General features: G+C 42.1%; 1 protein-coding gene across 4 annotated transcripts in view; it reads right to left on the bottom strand.

Annotated features, from left to right (window-relative positions):
• Positions 1-18054, bottom strand: part of lrba (LPS-responsive vesicle trafficking, beach and anchor containing) — a 172709-nt gene that overhangs the window by 74797 nt on the left and 79858 nt on the right. For all 4 annotated transcript variants that reach the window (XM_072384884.1, XM_072384886.1, XM_072384887.1 and 1 more), the window contains exons 36-37: positions 13569-13735; positions 878-1002 (exon numbers count right to left, since the gene is read on the bottom strand). In XM_072384884.1, the coding sequence (XP_072240985.1) occupies positions 878-1002; positions 13569-13735 (292 nt within the window). The remainder of the gene's footprint in view (positions 1-877; positions 1003-13568; positions 13736-18054) is intronic.

Here is an 18054-nt window from a genome sequence, read left to right as displayed (position 1 = left end):
GCACGCAGAACTTTTTTTTCTTGTTTTTTTCTGCTCGCTCCGATGATGGTCAATTACTCATAATACATGGGCATCGCCTTACTGCTGACTTAGTTAGTTTTCAATAGTGTGCTTCTGCAGTTTGTCTTAGTTTTATTAAATAAATAATGACTACGTCACATCTTTGTCGAATATCTAAGGTTGTAATTATCAAATTATGAGACCTGATTAGCACCAGATACTAAATGGAAAATAAATCAATCATGTTAGTTTTTAAGTAATGGTAAGGCCTCTATCTTTAACAAAAAAAAACAAAACTGCACCTTCTGTTTTGCTGACATAATATTTAGCCTGGGGGGACCAATGCAACTCACATCCAATCAGTAGAAGACATGCAGAACACATCCTAAATCTAAATAAATTTAGCTTTAACTGCAAAAATAATGATCTGGAAATGACACCTGTGAGAAAAAGGGGAGCAAAAGCTTAAAAACTTGAACTATCCATTCAAACACAAAAATCACAAGGGAAATAAACAAAGGGGGGAGTTATGATTTCTACTCACCACTAATATCAGCCACTGTTAGGCAGCCATGAAAAAAATAAAAATAAATCATATGTTACGTTACTCAGGACTGATTTTCCAGGGGAAAACAAAGGAAATAAACAAACTAATAAACACTGTAATCCAGCTTTTCATTATGGTACACAGCGTTGAAATTACCTGCGTGAAATTCAAATGCGGGTGTGATTTTATTACGTGTTGTGGTATAATAAACCTTTTACTGCAACAGGAAGACTAATTTTTATTGCCTTGTACGTGAAGCACAAAAAAAAAAAACATAAAATAAAAAAAGGTGTGCAAACAGCAGGCAGTGATGTGGCGAACGGGACTGACCGTGTTCGGCCGCCGCTTTGAGCGTAGCTTCTGAGTGACTGGATCCGAAGGGGTTCCTGATGAAGCGACGTCGCCTCCTTAAATCGTCCTCCCAGCAGTCCAGGCGCCAGAACTCTTTCGGCCGGCTGCAGTGAGACAGAGGTAGCACATGTGTTAGCAATTACCAGCCAGCATGGTATAGCAGCCCGGCATTAGCACTTGGTCCGAGCAAGCATACATAAAGCCTACATTGTGTTTGAGTTTCACCTCAAGAAAAAAAGAAAAAAAAACCCAAAAAAACAACTCTTAACATCACTTAAACACAGACTGAGACGCAAATCACTGTACCCGGTGATTTGATCTCCATCTCGGAGATAAAAGGTGCCCCCTGTCCCCCTTACCTTTGTTTTTGAGGGGCACATGACACCGGGATCATTTCCTACACACTTTTGGGACACATGCTTCCATTCTAGGTTTATTTTAAGCCCAGCAGGATACCTCTTGTCAGGACTCTTGGCTTGCGGGATAAGGAGAGGGCCATTACAGACACGAGGGATGTGGTGGATAGCATTACCAATATTAATCAGCGTCTCTTTTTTTTTTTCTTTATTTACAGCTCTTTTTACCAAACCTGGTCAGCAAATCATTAGTCTCGCAACTAAACAGCAACTTAGTACTGTTTAAAATTACACTAAGCATGTAAAGTACACAGTACACACTTTCCGGGAAACACAAATCTTCTGATTTTGGACCCGGTGTTGAAATAAAATTGTGTTCTGATCCACCAGTATTTGTTTGTAAAACCGGCTGCAACAGTTTTTTTCCCCACTTTTGTGGTGAAAATGAAAATTACATTTCCCCATCATCAGGATCCACTCTCGTTATGCATAAAATTGAATATGTGCCACCTATAAAAAACTGTTTTTCTCCACGCTATTCCATAGATTAAACCTATCCATTCATGCCATCTTTGAAATCAGTAAATAAAACAAAACAAGTTGGTTGAGCTCAATGTTTAAAAAAAAAAAAAATTTTTAAAAATTAAAAGATTGATAAGCAAATTTAGAAAATAAGACCAGATCGTTCATAAGTGAGTGACTGCATTGCATCCTGGAAAGGCAAACATTTTAGGAAGACAGTTTATGGTTTCAGTGGCACAGGCTATGACAGGAGAACCCCAGCATACTTTATGTGATCTGTTGTCGAATGCTGCTCCAGCCAGAGGCTCCTCACAAATCTCAACTCCAACACCAATGATCACACAGGGGCCTCCAAAAGGGAAAGAAGCTTTAAGCAATAAATTAAATACAATTTCCATACGGGTCCTTTAAAACCCTGTACGCCTCGGCTAATTAAAACTTCTGAGTGTCTAATTCATCTGATGAATAAACTAATATAAATTAGTTTTAAAAAAGCTGCTCAACGTGTGGACAAGTTGATGTCGCTCATATTCAACATTTTGGATGTTAAGCAGCCGGCACGGTGCGTTTATTTTAGAGTGCGATGAACTGCTACATGCGAGACTGTTGAGCAGCAAAATGTGTGTCCGTGTGAAGTGGGGAAAAGTGCATGTGTGTGCAAAGAATGCAATGCTGGAAAGACACAGACGAGAGAGGTCTGTTCAGGACTAGATTTCTCGGCAGTGACAAAGACGGCGCTCTGTGTTTGCATGTGATAGTCTCACAACACAGATGGCCACTTCATCATCCTGCCTGCAATGGTATTCATCTATGAAAATAATTATCAAGGTTGTGCGTGGCGTACAGCTCAGAGTCGGGATGCCCTCATCTCCCGTCTCATGGAAGGTGGGGATCTGTCCGACTCGCACAATGCACCGTAATCCATCAGGAGGGGACGCACTGCTTGGAGTAATTAGTCACAGCGTGATGGGGGTGGGAGGGGGGGGGGGCCACCTCTGCCAGTCAGATTCATCCCGTGCGCCACGAACAGGCGGCGGTGGAAGTCCTAATGATGGGCTGCTGCTCGCAGAGGTGGACGGACGATGAGAGATACCTCGTCATCAATCCCTGATGAGACTGCCGCCATAACGAGAAAGGAGATGTACAGCGCTATGCAACCCCCCCCCCCCCCCCCCCATACTGCACACTGAGTGTGTTTCCACAACGTTAATAAATTATTCAGAGCTCATCCATCCTCCTAGGGCATCCTGGGCAGAATTTACTGAAGCGCCATTCCTCAAAATAACAACAATTAAAATAACAAAAGGGGCCAGTGTTGTGCTGTGGCTCATGCCAGCCACTTGTGTAATTAGTAATTAGTTCGGTCATAAAAGGTGTCTGGAAGGCCCGCTCGATAAGCTTCCAGTGACTGCTGATAAAAGTGGTGGAGGGATGGGTTTCATGCGTGTTTTTCTTTTTTTTTTTGTTAAATCACACACATATACACAAAATACATACATATATGTGTGTGTGTGTAATATATATATATATATATATATATAACACACATGCATTTGCATAGATATAAACATATATTCGTGTGTCTGTGTAATTCAAACGCAGACACACGAAAGCGCTGACAAAGCCTTTTCTAACGTAGACCACATTGGGTACTGGTGAAACGGAGTCCAATAGAGTTTTATCCGAGGTTTTGCGAATCAGAATTTATTTTCCTCAAACATTTTTTGGACGTTGAAACCTTCAGTTGTAAATCTTAAGGAATTTTACCAACACAGAGAAAAGGCCCAACTTTCTCCTTTTATGTGGTCCCGATTCATCAACCTTCCATGCTCATTCCATCAATCAATCATCGTCGTTTCTGACCGACGGCCGAAGATTTAAAGTGCACTCTGAAATTCTCCATTTGCATCGAAACGGAGGAGATGTGGCATGGTTAAGGCCAGTCAGAAAACAAACCTGTGAGGGACCAACGCAACACTCATTTGGAAAATAAAACATCAGGGCCAAGTGAGCTACATCTACAGTCAACTATTCCCAGAGGAGTCGATGCCTTCAAACTAGCAAGAAGTAGATATATTTAAAGAATGACTCTAGATTAAACAGTTGTTCACTTAAAATTAATTTATTAGATTTTTTGAGGCAATAGTCCATAACACATACAACTAGCCAAAATGTTAACATTAGGGCTCCAAATGAATTCATTTGTTTTTACAGCTTAACCCTACGCAAGCTGCTTTTATTCATTTGTTTATTTTTTCCCCAATTTGATTATTTATTGCTGTATAAACTATATCTGCTTTCATCCTCAGGCTATTTCCACACGTTTACAGGGCTGCAAATTTAATCTCATTCCAAATGGAACACAGATCTGGCATTAAAAGACTCCAAAACAAAACTATGCATGTCAAAGTCGTCTCAATTGATCACCGTACTGGAATGAGCAGGTTTCAAAGGATTCACTCACAGAGGAGACAAGTTTTTCTTTATGCGTTAAACCAGAGAACCTCATAATCAAACAAGAGAAGCAGCCCTTTTCTTTGCCCCGATCATCGTCGAATAACAGGATTTCGGAAATATTCCATTTGAATTCAGAGTGACTACAGAGGTAAAGAAATGATTGCTGTTTCGCATGGATTTCCATTCGCAGCAGCTGATAGCGAGGATATGATCACATGACCTTTATCACAGTGAACAGGACATGCCGAGTGGATACGCTTTCATATATCACTACAAGCGACTGCACTTTGGCACAAACAGTCATTCATAACCTTTCTGCTAAATTAATTTGGGTACAGTCAATGAGACCTGCATATGCACCGGAGCCCCCCCCCCCCTCCTCCTCTGCTTGCTTATTTTATGTTAATGCCAGTTCCTTTTGGCAGCCCTCAAATTGCTCAAACATTGCTGCTATCCCCAAGATCATTTTGCTTTGATTTGCATAAACCATGTGTTTAGAAGAAACGGGAGAGCGGCGGGAGATTGAGGATTTGTCATGTTGAGGAGCGGTTGCTGGAGTGTAGGCTTTTTGTCAAACGCTGGCAGCGATGGCTTCGATGGGATCTCCGGGCTCAAATTAAAATGAAACGGGACCAAATACCTTTCCACTGAAATTGTTTGGTATGATTAAGTTATGCAGAGGTGATTTTCTACATGTGCATTAATGCCCACCCTTCCTCCTCCAATGGGGTGTTCAGGAGACCTTCTGTATGTGTAATTCACCTCCGTTAATATTGTTTTCACGGTTTAACCAAAGGTGATGCTGGGGTCACACACACACGGAAACATTTCCATCTTAACCCATTTAAACGACAGCCCACATGTAATATCGCGCATCCTTCTAATTAATGGAAGAGCCGATGCCTTTCATTAGTCCGTTTCTCATAGGAATTTAAATGCAACAGCACATCAGATGTGTCGCGAGGACGATTAAAAGTGAGAAAATATGTATGGTTGTTGAAGAGAAACAAAACCCCATCAAAAAATGAAATATGGGCAGTAGGAAAATGAACTTGTTAGCTCCGTTTTCATTATCAATACAACGCAGGTACTCGTCACTCCTTCCAATTAACTCCAATTTATCCAACAGCTTTCAAAAAGTGATCCGAAAAAGAAGAAAACGTGCGTCGCTGCGGCAGCATCAAAGTAGTCCCAAGGGGTGGATGGCAAAAGGCAGCAGACTGCCCACAATGCAGTGCAGCCAAATGAAAATAATGCAAATCAAGGCCTAATTACCACCAGCTTAGTGCGATGTTTCTAATTAGCAGCAATTACACTCGGCGTAAATTCACCAACAAAAGAAGGACGATTCGCACCAATTATATCAGATTTTATGGGGAGAGGACAGGAAACGCAGTAAAAACTGGACTAAGACCGGTGCGTTTAACGTGCTGTGAAAGAAAATATTTTCACCCTTTAATTTCACAATATCAACATTTATCGCATGTCAGTAATATGCAAGCATCACGAGCTCAATAAAATGTAAACACAGCCTTACACTGCGACAGCACTGAAGTGGTACCATCTGTATTTATGATGAAGAGTCACATTTCTCCTGTGATTTTGACAACATGCATTTAAGGCCATTTATCACCACTACTGCGAGGTAATGAGGGCATCCACTGGACTGGAGTTGCATAATTCTGCCATTACCTGCCCATTGTAATAATCCTCTGACCTCTAGCTTTCAGGGCTGATCTTGAATGGTATGACTAATCTCAACACGTACACCCACGCTTCTAACACGCCTTCAAAGAAAAACACAGCGGAGGAGCTCAAGGTCAGCTGAGATGGGGAGTCTTGGGAGGTTTTGGTTTTTTTCTTCTCTCCCCCTTCCACTCTAAAGGTTCCCATTTTATAACACAAACACGGAACCGTGTTTAACCTCTCACCTTGAACGTCAAACCCAAGTAACAAATCCACGTTAAAACTACATTTTCGTAAAGCAAAACATTATCCATTTCAGGTTAGTTTCATACGCAAAACTCCATAAAAATGTAGGAAATTAAACTGATCTCTCCTGTTAGGCTAAGGGGGTTGCTGCTATTTCAACATAGTAAACAAATAGTTTTTTGTCTCCTCTCTTCTTGTATAAAGGGCTGCTGAGTTACTTGCCTCGGTGTGCCACAAGGCTACACAATTTGCTCTGTCTGGTATCCATAAGCAGCTCCTTCATTCTCTTTATTTTATGGCAGCACTCATTACAGGACTGAGTTTAGGAAGTGCAGAACTAAACTCAAGTCCAACTATAATGACTTTACATCCACTTGCATTAAGGTTTTAATGGAAATCTGGAATATAAACACTTTGCATTATTCAAATACAACAACTCATGGCAGGACTGTTACGTTGTTATAATTACTAGCATCACATATTCCACTTTCTGTTTTCTAATGTGTCCTCCTTCAGTCCCTCCAGTATTTTTTTCCTTACAGCACTCACACTGCAAACTTCCCTTGGTCTGATTGTCTAAGGTGTTGCTGAACTTGACCTCAGGCAAACAAAGGAAGGCTACGAGGTAACTCTACAGCAAGAATACAAGTTCAAGATCTACGAGTAAAGGATGACGCTCAGTCTTCACAGTGCTGTGCTCCCAATAGCGGGGCGAGCACAGGTGTTTTATGTGTCCGCTCTCCAGCGTTGGCTGCACAAGAAAGTGCTGGACTCTAAAGATAAAGGCAATTTTTCTTTCTCTTTTTTTTTTTTTGGAAAATGTTGAAAGTAGCTAAATAAATGACCTGCTGGTCCCGCGGTGTAATTACAGTGGCTAGAAGCATACCAATCTATCAAGAGGAAGAAGAAGAAGAAGAGGGGTGGGGGTGGGGGGGGGGGGGGGGGGGGGGGGGGGGGGGGGGGGGGTGACACGCTGCAAAGGGGTTAGTCAAAGGAGATAGCCTTTGACTAACTACTGGCCCCAGACAATCGATACTCTGCAGATATTGCATCCAGGCAGAAAGGAGAGAGCCCTAAAAACTTTCCAAATAGCTTTTCATTCAGATATTGATCAGCACCCTTTTATCGTGACCTTGCTCCACTGAGGCCATATACATTCTTAAGGGTATATGAAACACATAAATCTCAAGAGTTGCTACAGAATCCTGCCTGGCTGGGAGCAGCCAGGCGGGGAGGTACGATGGTGCAATTGGTCTTTCTGGGATGGCGGCCTCCTTCCATGCTTCATAACTAGCATTCCATTACGTTCCTGGGCTGCTGTGAAGAAGACAGGCAGTGCTGATGGGCTCCGGTGAAGAGCGGGTATTAAAGATGTAAATGATGTTCGAGTTAAACAGATTGGTCTGACAACCTCCAGGGTATTAGCTGTAGCATCTTCTGCGCATATAATAAAAGAAATTTTTTTTTAAAAAAAAGCTAGCAACCACCAAATGCATGCAAATACAACCCCCACCATCATGATTAAAGGTGCCAGTTTTCACTGAATCCCTTTGCTTTCTGTTGTCATTTTAAATGATCAGCCAAGTGTAATTTCTTTTTTTTAGAGCCCCAGTCTTTGCTGCAACACTTAACCCTGCTAACATATGGACATCATCAGCTGTTAATATGTTTCCCCATGACACTTTGTTACTATTCCATGCAGGCCCAGCCACTGTACTGTATATACAGTCGAGGTAAATGTTATCATTAAGGCCATATTCTAATTCATATCCATGAGCGGTACTGCATGGTAGGGCCCTTGTGGCATGTTAGTTCATGTAACCAATGGAACGCGTGTCTGTCAAACTTGAACGGTCTCCCCAGAGATTTAAGGAACATCCTTTTTGTCAGAGTCGCAACTTTTCTGTCCCAGACACATGCCAGTGAATGATTAATGAAGCAGAGGATTTTACGATAAAGCCGTTTAAGGACTTTGGTGCTGGAGATGTGTGTGTGTGTGTGTGTGTGACACTCGTTTACAGAGACAAACATTACCATGGGCAGGCCTGCGTTACTCTGTGTATGTTTACGCTACATGTTTATGGCCGTATCAAGGCAGATGGATGATCACAACTCGAGCCGCAGCTAATTGGTTTTGACGTAGTCAGAACCTGGACTAAAGGAAACAACCATCTCTGAGACAGAAGCTGCAGACTGCTGCAGCTGCCAGTGCTCAGCACACTGTTTGCGTTTAGAGTATTTATAAGTCAACTAAACAGCCAATACCGGATAAAAATGACAAGTTAAGCTCTGGTTATTACTCTGGTAACATAATCCATTTTCCAGCCCCGCACAACATTGTTTTACTCTGCTGTCACTTGACATTTTTGTCCGTTTTTGACGGCGTCTTTGCGGCCTCTCCAACATGATGGTTTACACAGAGATTTGTTTTCATGACAGTGGCGCTACGTCCCCCAGCTGCAGGCATAGCCAAAAAAGCTAAAAGATTCGCCAAAGTCCCCAAACAATGTTATTTGTTTAGATGAATTGTGAAAGTTGTATTGAAACAAAACGATTTAGCTCCAGAGTTTACAGCAGGAATAGTAATCAACTGTTCTGCAGGAAAGTATGTTGCAGAAATGACTCCAATTATAAAATCCCGTGTCAAAAAAGATGCAAGTACAGTATCCATGTAATTCCCAAAGAAAGACAACAAAGGCAATCGGATACGTCAGCAGCTGCAGACTTTTCCGTGTAGCAAACATGATACATCCTTTCCTTTTTATATACAGTTTTGCACACTCACTCAGTGCATGCATGCAGCTTGAGGAAAGGATGTCGTGCAAAAGTGCCACTGTCTTGTCTTGGTCTCCATCTCAACTTCTGATCCTTCAGCAACACATATCTCTCTCCCTCTCATCCTCCGTTTCATCCATCTCCTCCTCTCCCTCCGTCTTCCTGCCCCTCTCAAGTCACGCATTTCCGAGGTCTGTGTATTCTAAACTGTTATGTTCTTGTTTCCTATGGTTATAATCTCCATTGACGTGCTGGAGTCCCATTTCCTTTTTCAGCCGTGCGTCCACAGGACCAGCGCAGCTGTAATGTACAGCGTGTCCATGAAGCACACACGCGAGGCAGCGCAGACACTGTGCAGACCTCGGCTTTAACACATGCATTACATTCAGCATTATGCGCCATAATTGTGATTTAAGTCTGGAATGAAAGTGTGCAAGGAGATATTTGTCTGACTGCCGCAGCTTCTCATGCAATCATTTATTTCAGAAAATGCTGCGTGACGTGACATGAATTGTCCTCACTGTAGTAAGCATGACCCCACGAGGGGGAGGGTGGCGCAGCTGCAGGCTTGTAAAGGTGGCTCTACGTGAGGGACAAAACCAAGCAGGCCAACAAAGAACGGCGGTGCTGCAGTCCAAAAATATTCAGCATTAAAAAAGAAATAATCGAAGAAGCTCATTAACAGCTTTCTCTGAGAGACGATGGGTCTCTTAACATAATAAACGGTAAATTTCAGTGGTGTCGTGGTAAATTTAGCATCGTTTCTTGCATTTGACGACTAATGGTGGGCCGTTTGCTCATGTTGGCAACGAGATGTTTGTGCCAAATTAAATCTGAGCATCACTCCAGTGCATGGGAGAGTTAATCTGAATATTAGTATCTCTGTGAATATGAAATAAAGCAAAGATTTCTGATTTAGCTCTTAAAGTTTAAAAGGGATGAATTAATTATGTGAATGAAAAAACTCCTGGGCAAAACTACTGTTTCCTAAATAGGATTTAGCAAACACTGGGTCCTCGTGTTAAACTATATATAAAAATGACGATTTGATGCTTTTTTTTTTTGTTTAATATTGAAGAAAAGGTCTGTCGATATTTTGAGAGGGCATGTTGAAAATTAACCATATTTGTAAATTCCACATACTAAAAGATAACTTGATTAATGAAGCAAATGATGAAATGAATAAAAATTAATAAAAATAAAAAAAAAACCATCAATAGCATCACAAAAAGCCCCTGATAATTAGTTGATTCAGTATAGTATATCTATATATCTATGTATATCTATATATCTAATATACAGGGGATTTTTGACTTGAAATTAATGAAAAAATGCATTTTTAATGACACCACTGGCTGGCTGCAACAACAACCAGCTGCAGTGCTTAGTGGTGGTAGATAGAGAAGGTACTGGAAAACATCCAATAAAACCTTTTATTGGTTCATAGGTCAAACGTTATAACATGTTTTAAAAGAAACGCGATGAATTAGAAAGAAATTGTACGACAGGCCCTCCACAGTATTTTGAGCAGATCCCATTTATGGCATCTGTTGTTTTATTTACTATAAAGATGGGGGAAAAAAAAAAAAACCTTTTAAGGGACAAACTGAAACCTCTGCTCTGCTCCCCCCACCCCCACAAACTGTGCACTGCTGAAGTGACGTAGCGCAAGATAAAATAGTAATGCTAATATCAATAGTTTGTCCATTACAGGTCAGCTAACTGTCCAGTGGAACAGTTACAAAGCTGTTGGTTTTCGATCTCGCAAGGCCGATCAATACGGAGGCATACTGTTTCAATTTTGCCTGCATTGATTTTCTCTATAACACTCCAACCCTAAAGCATTTGTCTTTCTGAAGGAAGGAAGATTTGATTTACTGAAGAAAAATTGGAGTGCACATCACAAAGATTTTTTGCCGGGCGGGAGTGTGACATGCCAAAAGATGGATGTCCCTTGGCTGGGAAGCCTCTAGCCTAAGGGTGTCCATTAGAGCAGCGCTGCTGCAGAAAATGAGCTGCTTATATGAGGAAGGAGGAGCAGAGGGAGACGAGCTGGTGCTTGAGGTGTGTGTGTGTGTGCGTGTGTTTGAACAGAGTTGCTGTGGGTGAGCTTTGTTGGGAGTAACCTGAAAATTAAAAGGATGCTGAATAATGACTGCATTTGTCTCAAAGAGATTGGTTACATCAATAGATTGTCAAAAAAAAACAAAAAGAAACAGCTCTGGCAAGAAAAAAATAAAAGTATTTCTTCAGCGTCACACCTCTGCCTTTTTTTTTTTCCAGGTGCAGTTACTTTCTCTTTAAATTCCCAGCTTTCTGCATCCAGAGTGAATTTCCATGGTACATTAGTCAGCCTTTTAGAATGCAATAAAGAGAATGTATGGGAAAGAAAAAAGGGGAGAGTGGAGTCTGTCCCCAGAGACTGTGAGTTGGCATTCTCCATCATTCGCCCTCATCTTCTCTCCCTGTCTGTCAACTCTTTTCCAGGTGTCATATACATGAGATATGATTCCTGACCCAAATAAACACTGCAGCAGGCTGGATGCTCAGTGGACCAAAGCTAGAAAGAGTTTTAAAATAAATAAATAAAATTAAAAAAAGACTGGACACGTGGGGGTGGAAAAAAATACCTGCCAGTTGTTTCATTTCTGTCCATCTTTTGCGAGCTATTCATTTACTTTTTGCTCTTAAAAAGACAGCAGGCTGGCGTGTTGTACACCTGGGTCTCAAGTTGCTGGGAAAAGAAATGCATGTATGAACAAGTCACTCTGTCCAGTGATTTAACTGTCTATGTCTTGACACTGGGTGACAGAAAAGGGCACAAAAATGATCGACACTGCCTTTGTGCGGTGGAAGGAATCTTCCTTCATCCCTCAGTGATACAACTGAAATAGATAGAGACAATAAACTGGAAAGGACAAAAGAATGAAGGAAAAAAAAAAAAGGAAAAGGAATTGGATGCTGTGACAGAAAAACAGAAAAGAATGAAAAAAGAAAAACACAGACTGAGGAAAGACGAGGCTTGGAATGGAGAGGGAGAAATCACCTAACACCTCTTTCCTCTAGAGGCCAGGCCCACCGTAAGCTGGATATTAAGACACAAATTGCATTCAGGCAGGTCACATAGTGTCAGAAGATATTAGGTGCCTGCCGTGAGGAAACAACAATTCCCATCAGCTCGCGAGAAAATAATATTTTCATTTTCGGATTCTTTATTGAATGGAAACTTTGGGGAATACGCTTTTATGGCGTGCGAGCGGGCAGCCTGAGGTTTTACGCTCCTGCAACCAAAGGACGAAATCCTACTATTGTCTCTGTGTTGCCTGGATTTTACTCTCACATCTGGAAACAGGTTGAGGGTTTTGCTGTGTATATCTTATCCCATTTGTAGACAAGGATGTTGCTGCAACACGTTTTTGTTTGTGCCTCTGTGTGGAATTAGGAAAGAACCTTTTTTTTTTCTTCCCCCCTTTTGAATGCCTGCAGGTATACAGGTGTGCTGGATTTTTGTGTCTCCGTGCATCTTTTATTTGTTAGTTTTCAGAGAACTGCAGCGCCAGATGTTTCTCCTATGACTGCATACCACGGGTTCTGGTGCGAAGCGGCACCACCTGACCTTCACAGTAATTGACCAAAAATATTGATGTAATGGCACAAGACTGATTGTGATTTATTAAAAGAGCACTGCACTCCAAGGCCCGGTGCCAATGGCTCCCTGCGCCCATCGGCAGCCATTAGGAAAACCATCAATAGCCCAGCGGCATAAAGGACCGGTAATGGGAGGCTTTTCTAGCCAGGGCTCGTAGAACACAATATTCATAGTAAATGGCATTGCCTTGTGCGAGTATACATGGAGAAATAAGAAAATAGAAGGTGATGGGAAGAGGAGAGGAGAAGGAAGGAGACTGCGTCGAGGAGTGAAAAATATGGCAAATAATGCACCACTTCCAGATACACCAAACAAACAAGGGAGGAAAACAAAGGCAGCCAAAGACAGACTCCTGATCCAATAGCAAACTAACCCTCACCAGACGAGTCTCCGGAGAGTCAGTTCAGCTTAACAAGCATGAGCCAGCAGCCGTCTCTCCAGCTCACTATTACACACTACCTGCACAAACAGCCATCATTAGGGAATGGCTGCATTGGATTCTGCTGCCCATTTGGCGAAACAAACACAGAGGATAAGGCTCCGTCTGTTCTTAATGGGAGCTGAGCTTGTTCAAATGGCTTTCATCTCGCTCCAGATTCAATGCATCATTCAACCCAGGGTTGACATTTTCACCTTTGCAAATCTAATTTCATCAAAGCCATGAGTACTGGGGAATGAAAAAGATAATGAATACATTAAAACCATTACAGTGATTTGAGGGACTTTTTGAGAAAATCAAATGCTCTAACTAACTATGGAGCATTAGAAACAAAATGGGTGCCTTTTTTGGGTAAAAAAAGACGTCATTATACAATGTTCCCCGTCATCCTAGCAGGTGGAGATAAACTAAGTTTACAAATCTGTAAAATAACATGAATAATGTAAAACCCTTGAGATTTATTGGTGTACCAGCAGTCAGAATAAGCACAGCTTTGTTACTGCATTGGGTTTTTTTTTGTTTTGACAACGTTTGCTTTACCTTATGGAAGAGTTTCCCCAGGCTCCGTGTTTGTCGGTCAGGATGTTGACAATCTTCTGGATGAGCTGCGTGGCTGTCATGTGGTCGCGGTACTTGGCTGCACGGATCAGGTGGTCACACATCTTCTCCTCATCTCGTTTCTCTGCTGCATACTGAGCACTGTTGGACTGGAAAAAAAAGGAGGGAAAATAAAAGCATCGCACATGCTGCGGGTGACGGTGGTACAAAGTTACGCATAAAACGGACAAAAAGAATGCGCTACGCCAGAAGTTCGACATTTTTGCCATCGGGAAATGACATACACAAAGGCAGGTCTGGCACAACAGCGGTTCGCATATAGAAACTCTCTTCTGAGTGGAACCAAAGGAAAAACAGAGGGTCATTTCTGATCTCGTGTCACGTTGATTAATAACAGTGGACATGTATTTTCTAATGCCCTCAGGCACACCTAATCATACGATACCTACAATGCAGGGAGGACATTTTTCTATGTCAGAATTTGTTATCAGAACGGGCCTTTGAACTCTGCAGTGAAGGTAAAAACAAAGCGCCTGCTGAAAATAACTCTAATTTCAAAGTGTTTTTGTTTCCAAGATTATTTCATAACATACCTACGCCGTACTCATGGCTCACTTTGTAAAATCCGTTTAAAAAATTATCTGTATATACTTACCGAGGATGCTGTGTGTTCTGCCCTTATTAAATACCATTTCTACCATTGGTCCAAATAGGTCTGGTTGCGATACAGTAACTATTAACCCCAAAAGCACGTGAACAAATACAACATGCATTACCAAAGTTGGCAATAAATTGCTTTATAATGGGCCCTTCTATTCAATTTGAAAGAGAACATTTCATATGTGACAGAAAATCTATAGGTATAAATCACATTAGAAGGGCTTTTCTGCAGGCTGCTCGGCTTTAATTATCAATCTATGTCTCTTTATGTGGCATTAAGGCGGGTCTTGACCTTCTAGCACGATGACCTGAGAAACCGCAAAGCACAGCGACTATAGAAGAAGAATCACTGGGTAAGTGTTTCAGATTTTAGACCAAAAGATTGAACAGGTTAGGAGCGAGGAAGCGTCATATGTGTGCGCGCTGCAGATCCATTAATCTTGATCAGTGAAGGTAAAGTGGAATATGAATGGGACATTGTGGACAACAAAAGGGGAAGGAAATGACGGAATCTAAAATGTAGCAAATCTAGCCGTAGTTTTGCCAATGATAGCGCAAGATATATAGTGTGCTATTCTTTAGCAAAAACATTCTAATGAACCAGGACAACGCAGAAGCAGAGATGCAAACATCGTGGACACTCATAGGACTGATCGGTTTTTACAAACTGAATGTGTTATGTAGATTTCCATCATTTCAGCAGATAGCAAGTAGCAGGCCCCGTTCAGAGTCCATTTCCATCTGCGCCTGTCTGAGACATGTAAAGTCTGCAGTACTAATCAACGGTGCTGGGTTCAAACTCATAACCATAAACAAACACTTCATCACCTGTGTGTTGAGCCTGCCCAAACACCCAAACCCTCCATGCTGTAATAGGCTTTTCTTACATCCGCGGCCAAAGTCGACTTCGGGAGAAAAGGCCAAAATTCGCAGACTCTCCCCTAAAATAACAACCAAAGAAGCTGAACATATAAGTAGCGCCATTAAAATCCAAAGCCGGCTTTGCTTGTAAGTGGAAAAGACAAGTCACAGTTAATGCCAGAGGTCATTCCATTGATGTGAAGTCAGAGAAAATGCCTGGGTATTATGAAGGACTTATTATGTTATGTTATAATGAAGGCTTAAGTCATTAACCAAATCTCCCATGCTTAATTCACTTCCATACTGACACTGATAGACAGGACAGACACTAAAAAGGGATTTTTAGGAGGGTGTCTCCAACACAAACCGTTCTTTCATTACTTTTAAAAGAGATGTAAAACTTTCTATTTCCACGTCAATGGGGAAAATAGCTTGTTAAGAGTGAAACACTCAACACATCCCTGTTTTATAGATGGAACTGCTTCCATTTCCTAAGCTGAAAACACACAGCTGAAGCAGAAGGATGGCAAACTATGCACCGTTAGCTTCCCTAATAGACAGCCACAAGGGCACACCTTGCTGGCAGAGAGATCGTTATGACTTGCGACACTGTAATCATGGGCAGCACCTTCTATTATATGGTCTGCCTGACAGGGTCGAGCAACATGGACGCCGGCCCTGCTTGGGGACACAGCTCAGTGAGGACAACGATGATGATGGCTGGTATTAATCGAGTCAATTACATTGAGTTGTGTCTCCCGCAATTTACCCATAGTTCAAATAAATAACTGCGGATGTGCGTAGGGAGTTTGGGGAGGAAAGGGGCAGCTTGTGAGATGACTCAAGAGTGGGATCAGTAACCATGTCTGAAATCCCATAATGGCAGAGACAAAAACAAAGGCATTTTAGCCATAGCAGAGCCTTACTTGAGAATAGAAAATAGCACATTTTTTTGTGTCAAAAAAATTGACACTGTCCAGCTGTCACTCAATCATGTTCTGCCCCCTCTGGCTATACAAATAATAAGCAGGGAAAACAAGGGCAAGAGTCTCAAAGCAGGGATGTTGAACCATAGTTGAACCATTATCTAAATGCTGAATTTGTTGTCAGATGATGCCTTGGCTACCCCCCCTCCTCTCCCTCTGTGGGTTGAGAGGGTTAACCAGTATAATAGGCCAGAGAGTGGAGGCTCATTACAAGATATCATCCCCTGTGTTTATCAATTAGAGACACAGAAAAGGTCTAGTGGTGTTGCCATGGCGGAGTGAGCCTTCAACACGCGCCGCTGACAAAACTGGGGTCCCAGAATTCTGTCGAAGAACAGGAGGAAGAAACTAAACCAGCAGAGATGTTATTAAAGCGCTTGATTTGCAATCTCTTGACAATGGTGGCACATCATGGCTACATGCTCTCCAAGGGTGGGCTATCGCTTTACGAGACTCTCCAATTTCTTCCATCCGCCGACAAGCACTCCCTGAGGGTTTCATTTACAAACGGGTAGAGAAACTGTCCAGAGGAAGGCGAGACATCATGTCCTTGTCTGGTATCTGAGAATGCAAATACACAACAAATAAATTCCTCCTGGAACACAATGGAGGTCGAGGGAGACGAGAGGACGGAATGAGAGGGGAGGATGGGGTCGCTAAACAAAAGTAGATTCTGAACCAGTCCACCGATTGGTTTCAGAGAGATTCTCTTGCACTTGATCTCTTGCCCTCGAGTTTTCAAATTGCAACATAAAATGTCACCAGGGGAATTCAGACAATGGGCTGGAGAAGAAACGGGTGAAAGGAAGAGTGGAGAGAAAAATGAGGGCTTAAAAGTACAATGGCGAACAAAAGTCACCAAATGACAATGCCTGACAGCCACTTCAATTCTGAAATGATGTCCCTGTCATGCAGTGCTCCCAAGTATTGATTTTTTTCCTACCATGGAAGCGCCAGTGGAAAAAAAAAAAAAATCTAATCCAGTTGAAACAGATCCCTGCTGCTGGCAACAGCCCATTGCTAGCAGCCATCAAGGTTAACGCAGGCGCAACACTTATCAAAGTATCTCCCTCCTCCTCCTTCTCCTGATCCGCCCTTCACACAGTCTGCAGCCCATCTTTAATGGACTGGTCACCATGCATGGATGGCAGCCTCTCCATCTACCATGAAACCTCTCCTCTCTGCTGCGCCCTCCTTTTGCCCCATCAGTCTGCGGCGCTGCCATCTTTTTGTTGGATGAGTCGAGCAGAGCTTCAAGGTCATGCCATGTGAAAAATCATACGTGTTCAAATTTCATCCAGAGATGACAAATGGTCAAATGAAAGTAGGACGCAACCAGATGAAAAACATGTGTCCTACAGGGCTCCATATCTCCATAGAAGAAGAAAATAAGGGCTACGAAGACTTATTAAAGCCTAAAAAGTGCATAAGGCAAAATAATGACAGAGCTGCGCACTGCTCGTTATTACGAAGGCACTTATCAGCACTGGAAGCTCAAATTCAGGCGCTCAAATGAACAAAAAGAGAAAAAAATCAACAGAACAGAACTTCCAGTGACTAAAGGGACCATGTCAAAGTGAAACAAAGGTAAGTATGGAGTGAAGTCATATCTCAGGGTTAGCTGGTCACATATAATGATGGGAGCAGTGGAGGGGGATACCTGGGGACTTCATTATGTTGACAAGACAGCTGAGACTGAGACTTCTGTTCTCCAACCACCCTCTATAGCCCGCTTTTTTCCTGTCTCTGGGTGACTTAAGTTAAGTAGCCAATACTGTACGGTGAAAGAAGACAAAGCAAGGCCAAAAGATGCCTGCTTGTTAAATGTTTCCACAATAAATTCAGACCACATTATGCTCGGTGTTGGTGAATCTATTGTTGTCCATCCTTTGGAGAATTTTGCCCTAAGGTTACATGAAATTTCTGCCTTCTTTGGAAGTATCCCCCCTATGCAAAAGGCT

The sequence above is a fragment of the Leuresthes tenuis genome, unplaced genomic scaffold, assembly GCF_036924035.1.
Source record: "Leuresthes tenuis unplaced genomic scaffold, fLeuTen1.0.hap1 SCAF_4, whole genome shotgun sequence".
In the NCBI taxonomy this organism is placed as follows: Eukaryota; Metazoa; Chordata; class Actinopteri; order Atheriniformes; family Atherinopsidae; genus Leuresthes; species Leuresthes tenuis.
Note: the sequence above shows the minus strand (reverse complement) of the source record. Positions and strands in the feature narration are given on the sequence as shown.